This window comes from Hipposideros armiger, unplaced genomic scaffold, assembly GCF_001890085.2.
Source record: "Hipposideros armiger isolate ML-2016 unplaced genomic scaffold, ASM189008v1 scaffold_32, whole genome shotgun sequence".
Lineage (NCBI taxonomy): Eukaryota > Metazoa > Chordata > Mammalia > Chiroptera > Hipposideridae > Hipposideros > Hipposideros armiger.
The window spans coordinates 205,456-216,899 of NW_017731382.1; the positions used below are offsets into that span (position 1 = coordinate 205,456).

Below are 11,444 nucleotides of genomic sequence, written 5' to 3' on the forward strand. Positions count from 1 at the left end.
AGCTACCGTGAGTGGCTGGCAGCCAGTGTGAGCTGCCAAGAGCCGCCATAAGCGGCCGTCCAATGGCCAGCGAGTGACTGCTTCACCCGGAAGGAGCACAATGATAATACCAACATGGGCCAGTGAAGCGATGTCCTCCACAACTAGGCTGAAGAACAAAAGGACAGCACCTTGTCTGTTCCCCTTCCCTGATTCCCCAATGCTGTTCCCTTCCCCCAATTCCCCAATAAAATCTTAAAAAAAATAAATAAAAAAGTTAAGGACAACACATAGAACAGGAGCAAATATGTGCAAATCATGTAACCTGGTAACTGACTTGTATCTAGAATATATGTGTAAGGAACTTACAGTTCAATACAGCCCAAACACATAATAAGCAAAAATAAAAACATAAATAACTCAATTTCAGAATGGGCAAAAGACCCTGCCACATTCATGCTACAACATGAACCTGACAATGTCATACAGAGTGAGAGCTAGTCACCTAAAGGACCGCATATTGTGTGATTCTATTTATATAAAATGTTCAGAAAATGGAAATCTATGAAGAAAGCAGAAAAACAAACGTACAGAGAAGGAATGTGGTTGCCTGGAACTAGGAGGAAAGGGAGTGCCAACTAATGGGCATGGCTTTCTTTTTGGTGATGAGAAACTTCTAAATTAGATAGCTGCACAACTATGAATATACTGAAAACCACTGAACTGTACACTTTAAATGGGTAAATTTTATGGAATGTTAATTATGGCTTAATAATCTGTTAAAGTGAAAACAGAAAGAATAACTTAAAAAGCGAATAGCTCATCACACATGAGCTGTGGGAGTTCGAGTGGCCTAACAAATGTTTAATTGTACCTGAAGGAGGAGGCAGGTAGTTAAAGAAACAGTAGACACAAATTTTCCAAATCTGATGAAATCTATAAATCCACAGATCCAAAAAGCTGAACGAACTCCACACACAAGAAACAAAGAAAACTATACCAAGGCATATTATAAACTGCTCAAAACCGTAACAATGAAAAAAAATTTTTAAGTAGCTAGAAATTTTTAAAATTTAGGAATTACGAGTTTTTTTAAAAAGAAAAACAACCAGAGCTGGCCAAATGGTGCAGTTGGTTAGGAGCGTGAGCTCTGAGCAACAAGGTCACCAGTTCGATTCCCACATGGGCCAGTGAGCTGCGCCCAAGCTGAGCTGCTGCTGAGCTGCCAACAGGTGGCAGGATAGCTCAGCTGGTGAGAGCACATGCTCCTAACAACAGGATTGCTAGTTCGACTCCCACATGGGATGGTGGGCTATGCCCACCCGCAACTAAGATTGAACACGGCATCTTGAGCTGAGCGGCCGGGAGCTGGATGGTGACTGGACTTGGAGCTGAGCCTGCTGCGCCCTCCACAACTAAGATTGAAGGACAACAACTTGGCTGTTCCCCTTCCCCAATTCTCCAATAAAATCTTTAAAAAAAAAAGCAACCATGTCCAGTAGAGAAATAAACATGAGGATGACAGCAGATGTCTTCCTGAATATGAAGCATGTGAGAAGATAGGGAACAATGTCTCTAAAATACCAAAAGAAAAAGACTGCCAACCTGGAATTCTCCACCCAGAAAAAATGCCTTCCAGAAACAAAGACGAAATACTTTGCAGACACACGGAAGCTGGAGGAACTCCCCATCAGCAGGCCTGCACTCTAAGAAAAGTCAGAGAAAGTCCTTCTGGCAGAAGGAGGGTGATACAGCTAGAAACCTGGGTCTACACAAAAAAATGAGACAAACACTGAAGAAATAGAAGTTAAATTTTAGAGACATGTGAGGCCTTACACCCAAGGTTTTTTAAAAAAAAACAGACCGAACACAGCTAGGGCCCTCTGACTTAACAACACCCTGTCACAGGGCTGCGCTGTTGATCAAGAGAGCTCCCGGAAGTAGCAGCCGCAGGGAGGCTGCACTCGTCCCCGGACCAGCTCAGTGCAACAGAAGGCAGTGAGTAGAGGGTGTGGACCGCCCTGTGGGTCCCTCCAGTGGGACGCAGCAAGGAGGCAAGAGGAAGCGCCCTCACCCAGCCGACCACTGCACAGGCCGGGTCCCAGGAGACAGCCCTGTAGGGAAGGCAGGAGACGGCACCCAGGTGGGGGCGGTCAGCTCTTCAGAGAAGCAACAGTTGCAGGCCACAGTGAAGGCTAAGACGGGGGTGGCGCTGAGGGAACGATGGACTGGAGAAGCCATGAGGCCGTGTCACTCCCTTTAGATCATGTCATTTCTAGTCGCCCGGTGGTGCTGGTGCCACGTGGTCACACAGAGCCACCTTCAGTGCCCACCATGGGCACCCAGGGTTCCGACTGTAGAAAGCTGTGATGGGGTCACATAAACGAGCCTGGGCCCGCTTCCTCACCAACGTGGGAGCTCTCAGGCGCCATCTGGCAGCCCCAGCCTGCGAGAGACCCCCGCGTGCAGGACACCGGACAGCTGCCCACCACCATACCTGGATCCATTGCTCACGGTTGATCTCCACGCCATTGGCCCGCAGCGAGGTGATGGCGCGCTCAATGATCTTCTCCACCATCTGCGTGTTGCCGTTGGCCTCCTCCAGCTTGGCGGCTGTGGTCCAGATGTGCCGGTCGGTGGGGATGTTCTCACGGGCCTTATTCAGGACCTTGCGGGCATTCTCATAGGTCTCCAGCCTTGCCAGAGCGAGCCAGAGCTGATGGAGAGAACAGCCGGGAAGGAGTGGGGGATCAATGCCGTCCGCCCCATGGCACTTCCCCAGAATTCTGAGAGCTCTGCTGGGCCATCTAAACAGCCCCTGAACATGACAGCAGCACTTGTCACCTGATCTGGTAACTGTTCAGTAACGCTTCTGACTTATTTAGTGACTCTGGTTAATATGAAAAGGTGACAGATTCCCAGTCACGCGTTCCAGACACTGGTTACGTAGTGTGCGACTCATTCCTGGAGCTGGAACAGAAGGTGACCAGGACGTGGAGCTGCCTTCATAAGCTAAGTGGTGACATGGGTGTTTAGCCTCCTGGAGTTCTCACACTCCAGCTGCAGATTCTGCAACATTTCATCACCAACAACGTGTATGGGCTCTATTTATTTTTATACAAACAAATGAAGATTAATTTCATTTGGAGAATTTCACAATACGCTGCAAGATAATTAAAGACACACTGGCTATCATAAAAACAAGACTAAAAATCACTGCACAGAAGGCTGTGAACCAGAATGTTTAAAACAAAAGCCATCCAACCAGTGTTGAGCCCAAGAGCCGACCTCACACTGGGCTGGCAGGAAGACACGTGAGCATCTTTTCTGCCCCTCTGCCCTTCAGGTGCAAGCTTGGGGCTGACTTGGGCCTGGCCCCAGAAGGCGGAGTTGCACACAGAGTGCTGCAGCAGGCAGACAAGCTGAGCTCCTGCACCGCACCGCCCCCAGGGGCACGCTGGCACGTCCACGGCCCACTCTGCCTGGCGGCTGTGACAGAGGAGCCCTGTGACTCAGTGCCCAGCAATGCACGTGGCAGGGCAGTAGACGACAGCCGGGCACTCACCTCCACACTGGTGGGGCAGCACTCTACTGCCCGGCTCAGCATGATTCTGGCATCTTCAGGCTCTTCCAGCTCGACGGCCGCCTTCCACAGGCGAACTGAGTTGGGGACATGCTCCAGAGCTGGAAGAGGTGAAACCAGAAGCCAGGTCACAATGAGGGGTGTGGAGGCGGGACGCCTGTGTCACCGAGGCTACTGCTGCCAGCAGGCGCAGATGGTCTGGCCCCGGTGACAGGCAGGCCTGCAGAGCTGTCCTCTCAGGTCTGGGCCACAGCAGGTGGGTGCGGGTGGCCCAGAGGGCTGTGCGTCACCTCTATCCCGATTGCAGTTGAAAAATCAATGTTAGAACGCAGCAGCACAGGCAAGAAGGCACTTAGCACACAGGACGGCAGCCAGGCTGAGTGAGAGTGAGTACGCAGAGAGCCCGGCAGACAGCAGGACCGACCTGGACTCTGCATCTGCCTGGCCGGGTGGGAGCCCCTCCTGGCCCCCAGGAAGGCAGGAGGCAAAGGCCCGGACAGAAGCACACGGAGTGACATCAGGCAAGGGGACAGGCTCCTGGAGGAGGCTATGACCTCATGCAGTCTGGAAACTTCCAAACCTTTCAGAAGCAGAGCCTTTTCTCTCATGGGATGCAGTGTGCCCGAAAGCCCCAAATAAAGAAGGCCACATGCAGTGTGAGCAGAGGGGCGGGCGAGTCCCAGCCCCCAAGTCGGCCCTGGCAGAGTGACGGTGACCACCCCTTGAACCCCAGGCAGGCTACCAGAACTCATCTGCGCAGCTCCCACAGGAGCCCTGGTTTCTAGAAAGCACGCGGGTCAACCATGTGGGAACAGATCTCAGACTGATGCTGCAGAATCTGTAGACCCAGTCTCTCACATGCAACCAGGCACAGACAGGGGCTGTGTGCGGGACCTGGATGAAGCCAGGACGTGATGTCCTGAGCCTTCCTCGCCAGAAGACACAGTGCACCTCCTGTGGATAAGATGGGGCTTCCCTCCTTTGTAAATGCTGTAAATATGGGGTGCCCCTTCCCCTCTCCTATGGCTGAGCCAGATGGCAGCCCGCTCTGGGGTCATAGCACACTATGCCAGATCCTGGCTGGCAAGCAGGAAGCAGCATGTACTTGAGAGACCCTAGACAAGTGGGCAGAGGTGGGGAGACACCTCACAAGCCCCAGGGGCCCATAGCCCAGGGCTCGTGGGGACCTCCCATCTATGACGGAACACAGCTGCTGCTGTCGTACCACCCAGCCTGGGCCCTGGGCTCTGCAGGGCCCAGCGCACTGGAAGTGCCCTTCAACCTGGGCTGAGTGCCAGGCTGCTGGTGCTGCTTCTACCCACGGGTCCAGCCACGGTGCTATAAGGAGCCACAGGGCCCTCCAGAGTTGTGGAACAAAGCAACCGTCCCCTGCAGACACCAAAGCCCCTGGCCAGCAGCCGGGCCAGACTGCTACTGAGCACTTGGCCTGCGGACAGGAAGTCACAGCAACCTCGTTTGCCCACCATGAGCTGGGTACTGTAAGATGGACCAAGCCAAAAGTAGATGCGGCAGCAGCCAGATGGGACACACAAAGGTCCACCCACACGGGCTCCTCCCACACGTGACCTGACGACACCTGGCTGAGCTGAGTCCCCGGGTCAGCCCGGGACCAGGCCCACATCCTAGACCTGTCCCACCTGGAGGGGCCTGGGACACGTTTGCTTTCCTGCGTACACCACCGTCTGCATTCAGGAAACTTACTTCACAGCAAAAACCATGCAGCCAAGAGCTTGGGCCCTCAGGGTCCCCGGCCTTGCTGTCTCCGACATCCAGAACAATGGTTTGGCAGAACGGAGCTCCCTACTCAGCCTCAGGGCACCAGCTGGGAGAAACACGTGGAGCAATAGGCCACAATCTTACTGGAGGTGGGAACGCAGTGACGGGGTGGTGGCTCTCGCAGCCACAAAACCCAGGTCCAGGAAAAAGCAGTGACAGCGCCCTCTGGAGAGCCTGCTTCCCACCTCCACACCTTTGAGCTCTGCTCTTGGCAGATCTCGTCCTGAGGGATGACGTGTCCACCAAAGCACACGGCCAGGGCTCTACCGCACAGCAAGCTGAGACGCCCCAGCTCTCTAGCCTTGTGGTGCCACTGGACAAGCCCTGGCTGGAGAGGTGACCCTGATGGCCAAGGTGACAAGGACTTGCTGTTGTGTGCGGAGAGGGGAGACAGTGACGAGCCCAAAGGGTCCTCAGGCCTGGTTTAGTACTCCCATCTCCAAGCGCTCAAAGCAGTGGGCACAGCAGCCCAAGAAAACAAGACCACTGAGGGCGCAGCCCCTCTAGGACCCTCAGAACAGTCCGGTCACCTGTCCAGGTTAAGAAACTAACCAGGTAAGGCACTAGCAGAGGCCACAGGAAGTGGAAGTCCCGCCTCCAGCCAGGTGCCAGGTGGAGAAACAGGGAGACCAACCTACACACCTGTCCCCTGCTTGTGCTCCCTTCCCCTTCCCTCATTACACTGCACATAAGGGGACGTGAGCGTCACACTAGGTCTCCCAGGTGCAGGGTGTTCAGGTGGGACTGACAGGATCAGTGACTTTGCACTGACGGCCCGATGCCCAGAACTCTGCGTGTCCACGACTTGGGAGAGAGAGGGAACCCCTCCACTGGTGGCCCATAGGCCTGGAGCTGAAACCATGCCCAGATGACTGGTCCGGCCCCTGACAGGCGCCTCCCAGAGGCCAGCTACTATGCTGTGTTAAGCCCACCTGGAGAAGCTGTGGCAGCAGCCTGTAAGGGCCAACCCCGACAGGAAGGGCCGTCTGAACCAGAAACGCCTATGAGCAGAAGACGGGGCCCCAGATCACTTTATCAGCCAGAGGATAAGAGGTCGCACTATTAAGTTCGCGAACTTGTTACAACAATGTTGCTAACCTTTTCTGATATCAGAGGGATTATTCTTATGAATTTATACCAACTGGACAAACAGCTAATCAAGTTTACTATTTGGAAGTGCTAAAAAGGCTGCGTGAAAGTTAGATGACCTGAACTTTCTGCCACAATTCATGACGCTAGCATCAAGACAACGCACCAACTCACACGGCACTGTCTGTGAGGGAGTTTGTAGCCAGTAGACACATAACTGTATTGGAACACCCTCCCTACTCACCTGATCTGGCCCCCACTCACTTCTTTCTTTACCTGAAGATAAAGGAAATATTTAAAGGAAGACATTTTGATGACATTCAGGACATCAAGGGTAATACGCTAACAGCTCTGATGGCCATTCCAGAAAAAAAGTGCCAAAACTGCTTTGAAGGGTGGACTAGGCACTGGCATCAGTGCCTAGCTTCCCAAGGGGAGTACTTCGAAGGTGACTGTAGAGATATTCTACAATGAGGTAGGTAGAACTTTTTCTAGGGTGAGTTCACAAACTTAATAGTCAGACCTCGTATGGTTTCGGGCTAGACCAGGGGTCGGCAAACTGCGGCTCACTAGCCACATGCGGCTCTTTGGGTATGTACATGTGGCTCTGAAGTAAAACTGAAAATGAAAATAAAACTATCATTGTTTCATTTATAGAATTTTAAAAGGGTATTATTCACATAATGGTAATTTCATTTGTTGTATGCTCTCGAATAATTTTTAAATTGTTGTGAGGGACAGGACTGGCTCTTCCATCTCAAAAGTTTGCCGACCCCTGGGTTAGACAAGTCCACTTTGACATGACCGTATTAATCAGCAGGGTAACACAGTACTGCAGCCCCATCGTGGTGAGCTGGGTGGACAGGAGGCAGCCAGTGGCCCAACTCCCAAGGCACAATGCTGACAGGCCAACATGAGCCCTTGCAGATGAGGACACCACAGCTCAGAGGGCAAGCTAACACCAAGCTTCCTCAGTTCTCAGACTAGCTTTCGAAGCTCAAGTTCTCCCAACAAAGGACCAGGAGACCGCTGTACCCAACTGCAACCCAGAGCAGAGTTCATGTGCCAGGGGCTGAGGGCTGGCCTGATGTCCTGACTCAGTGACGGAAGTAGCATCATCTTAGTTTTCAAAAATCAAGCAGTGGCTGCCAAGTGTTCGCCAAGAGCAAAATGGGGCAGGGGCCAGCTTTGCCCCTTTGCCCAGGTTCCTGGAAATAGAACACTGCTTTGGGAAACACTCTGTGGTAGGGGGCAGGCCAGGACTGGGGCGCAGGGGTCGAGGCCGGCTGGGGGTTCCATGTTCTTGCCACCTCAGCACTGAGAGAAAGAAAAGCCAGGAGGCCCATTCCCCTTGAGGCCCAGGAAACAACGCTGGGCACCCCACCGTAGGCCCACCCTCCTGCATGCTCCCCTCCAAATTTGAAGCCAACTGGAAATGAAGCCAGGCTATCTGGGGGAGAACAGGGAGCGGCCCCCGAGCCCGCCGGCCATTCATCACGCTGTGGCAGGGGAATTCACACATCTTCCCAAGTAAACAGCGCTTGCTGCCCAGCCTGCAACGTGCTTGTCATTAGACAACTATGTTCCTGGCTGAGAAAGGTAAGCAGCTGACTTTCATAAACCAAGAGTGGTGCCCTCTCTCTGCTCCTGGCCTCATTTTAAAGAGACTGGCTCTGAACATTTAATGGACACTGGGCTGCTGTCAAGAAAGCAGGCCCGAGACAGGGAAAGATCCGAATGCACAGCACGCTCGGCCAGGGTCACACACCAGGCGCATCCACTGGGCCTGCCTCAAACACAGACAGTAAAGTCAGAAACTACATGATGATACCGCGTGACCTGACGCCACATACCCTAAAAACAAGAGCTGGACCCCGCTCCCCAAAAGCTGTCCCCGCACCACAAAAAAAGTGTCTTGCCTATGCCACAAACTCAGGTTTCCTCCGAACAGCCCGGCTTGCACATGCTCCGGACGAAGGCACCAGCACCAGCTGTGACACAGTGCTGCTCCTCCCACCAACTCGTCAAGGATGGGGAACTAGCCAGGTGCCCGCGGAGCTCCACCTTGGCAGTGACCCTTGGATGGAGTCAGCCGCCGTGGCATGCAAGCCGCTGGATGTGACGCAGGCCGACGGCACCTGCCATCTGGTTTAAAGCACCAGGCGAGAAGGTGAGACGCTGCCAATTCGCTGCCTTGCAGGGGTTCTAGGAGATGGGAAGGAGCTCACGTGCAGCTCTGGAGAGACTTCAAACCAAGTGGCACCGGGCTCCTACCAAGAGCAGACGACCAATGCCCACGAGGCTGGCATGGTGCTGGCTGACCTCGCCCTTCACATACACCATTCCCAGGGCCCAGAGGCAGGCTCTGAGTGAGCTGTTCGCACCGTGTCCAGGAAAGCCCAGACCACACAGCAACTGGCAGCTCGCTCAAGGTCCTGCAGCAGGAGAGGTGGCAGTGAGACCTGGGGCAGCTGGGAGCCCCCACGGAGGCCCCGGGACAGATGTAACCAAGACAGAAACAGCCTGGACACCACTGCCCGTTCCTGAACCCCCACCAGAAACCCAGGCGAGGCCGTGGAAAGCTGTGCTCTGAGAGCATGGGCACCGCAGACCAGGCAGCACCCGCGTCACGTGAAGCAGGCCAGGAGCGCCAGCTCGTGCTGAGATCCAGAGCAGCTCACCTTTCCGGAGAACCCGCTTCTTGGCGCGGATGTCCGTTTCCAGCTCTGCCGCTCTGATGTAAATCCTGACAGACTGTGGGAGGTGACGCACAGCTTGGGCCACCACAGCCTTGGCTGTGTCCCCAGGTTGCAACCTGGCTGCTTCGAGCCAGACGTCTTCACTCTGTGTGGCAAACGAGAAGCACGGTCAGTGCACATGCAGGCTGGGAGCTGCAAGGGAGTGGCGGGCACCCCGAGGGCACACACAGCCATCGGGACAGGAAGGGCTGGCTCATCAGACCCACAGGGCCCCGGTTTTCAAGCAGACAGAAGCCCATCACCTGTCCTCTAATATGGCTGCACCAGAGACCGCCCGTCCCGCCAGTGCTTGGGCCTGTAATCACAGCACATCTGCACTGGCGTGGGGCACATGGACTACCACTGTGAGGAAAGAGCATGGCTTGCCCTGCAGGGTGAGAAGCCAGCCCCCAGGCAAGGGGACACAGATGGCAGGTGGCTGTGCGCTTGTCCAAGGCTCTGACACCTCATGTCCTGAGGTGAGTCTGCATAGGGCACCTCTCACTGTCAAAGGTACCCCAATCTGGTCCCTTAACAGGGCCTCACTGGACTTTTTAAAACTTGTCTAATAACTCCACCTCCAAAAACAGTGCTGAAATATTCTCCCAGGGATCAGCATTATCTTCAGGGTTTTTACATGGGGCGGGGCGGGAGAGCTGACCAGTTAAGTTGAGGTTATGCTGCCATTAAACTGGTGGTGGACAAGCCTGCACCCCAAGAGAAGGTGAGCGGGGTGAGCCTCTCCCCCACCAGGCCTACTGTCTGCAGCATCAACACCGAAATGCAGGCAGCTTTCCTCTCTCTCCAGCTTACCCTCCCATCCCGGCGTCCTGCGTGGGACAGACACCGGGGCCCTCCGGTGGCATCATGCCGCCTGCCAGGAAAATGCCCACAGCGGCCTTACCTTGGGGCACATCTCGGTCCCCTTCATAATAAGGTTCCGAGCTACTTGCAGCTTCCCAGTGACTTCTTCCAGGCGGGCTGATGCGATCCAGGCTGGCGGGTGATGAGGGTTTGTCTCCCGAACAGACTTTAGGAGCAGTCGCGCCTTTTTGATGTCACTACAAGGGTGAGACCGTGTAGGGTCAGGCCACCTGCTGAGGGTGTGCCCAAGCCCAGAAAAAAGGCGCCATCACAGATGGGCGCACAAGCTGTCAAGTCCCGAGAGAGAGGAGTGACCGAACGTCTAGTCGGCACGGTGTGCACGCAAACAGGCTCTGAGCACCAAGCGCCAGGTCACACACGTGGGACATGGTCAGCAAGCAGTTTTCTGGCTCAGCATGCGCAGCCTGGGAATGTCTCAAATGGATGGGCGCAGGTACATTTTAAAGGAAAATCAATCTGCCCCACATTTGGGGCAGTTTTCAGTGGGCAGAGGGCTATGTATGTTTCTTACAACAGCCACACCCTATTTTGGCTGCATATTCTTCAAGGAAAATCCAGAACATTCTGGGCCACCCGAGTCCCACCCAGACCCACCAGTTCCCTAGAACACTCACTTGATGTCCCCTCCGTGGGTCGGGATCATGGAGTTTAAATCTGTCAGGTAGCCTTTGGGGTCCACCACAGTCTGCCCACTCACGGAGTCGGACACCTACAAGACAGGCCAAGCAGGCTGGTGAGCTGGGGCTGGGGCGCCCGACACGAGGTGCTCACAGGGCCCCTTCCCAGGCCTGAACACCATGGATCCGGAAGTGTTAGAGGAGGAAACAATCTCTACTTAAGACAGCAGTTTGTGATGACGATAAACAAATTTCATTTGGGCCGGCCAAGTGGCTCAGTGGGTTAAGAGTTCACTCAAGAGTTTGAGCTCTGAGCAACAGCAGTTCGATTCCTGGCCTGAGCTGAGCAACTGTTGAGCTGCCAACAGGTGGCAGGGATGGCTCAACTTAAAAAAAAAAAAAAAAAATTTTAAGTTTCCAGTGCACTGAAGTGTAATGGTTGAAGGGCTCACTATACCATTTTCTCATCTAACTATGTGTGATAAAAAAAATTTTTTTTTAAAGATTTTTATTGGGGAATTGGGGGAAGGAGAACAGACAAGTTGCTGTCCTTTTGTTCTTCAGTCTAGTTGCGGAGGACCTTGCTTCACTGGCCCAAGTTGGCACCATCACTGCACTCTTCCCAAGCAAGGCAGATCAGTCACCGGCTTCTGGACGGCCGCTCACAGCGGCTGCTGGCCGCTCACGCTGGCTCCTGGCTACACACGGTAGCCCATGGCAACCCACTGCAGCAGGAGCTGCAGCCTACACCGTCAC

At 54.1% G+C, this 11,444-nt stretch overlaps 1 protein-coding gene across 1 annotated transcript in view; it reads right to left on the reverse strand.

Annotated features, from left to right (window-relative positions):
• Positions 1 to 11,444, reverse strand: part of PRPF6 (pre-mRNA processing factor 6) — a 35,168-nt gene that overhangs the window by 15,317 nt on the left and 8,407 nt on the right. Inside the window, exons 7-11 of the mRNA XM_019637212.1 lie at positions 10,686 to 10,780; positions 10,091 to 10,247; positions 9,130 to 9,292; positions 3,545 to 3,663; positions 2,477 to 2,695 (exon numbers count right to left, since the gene is read on the reverse strand). Coding sequence (XP_019492757.1) covers positions 2,477 to 2,695; positions 3,545 to 3,663; positions 9,130 to 9,292; positions 10,091 to 10,247; positions 10,686 to 10,780 — 753 coding nt within the window. The remainder of the gene's footprint in view (positions 1 to 2,476; positions 2,696 to 3,544; positions 3,664 to 9,129; positions 9,293 to 10,090; positions 10,248 to 10,685; positions 10,781 to 11,444) is intronic.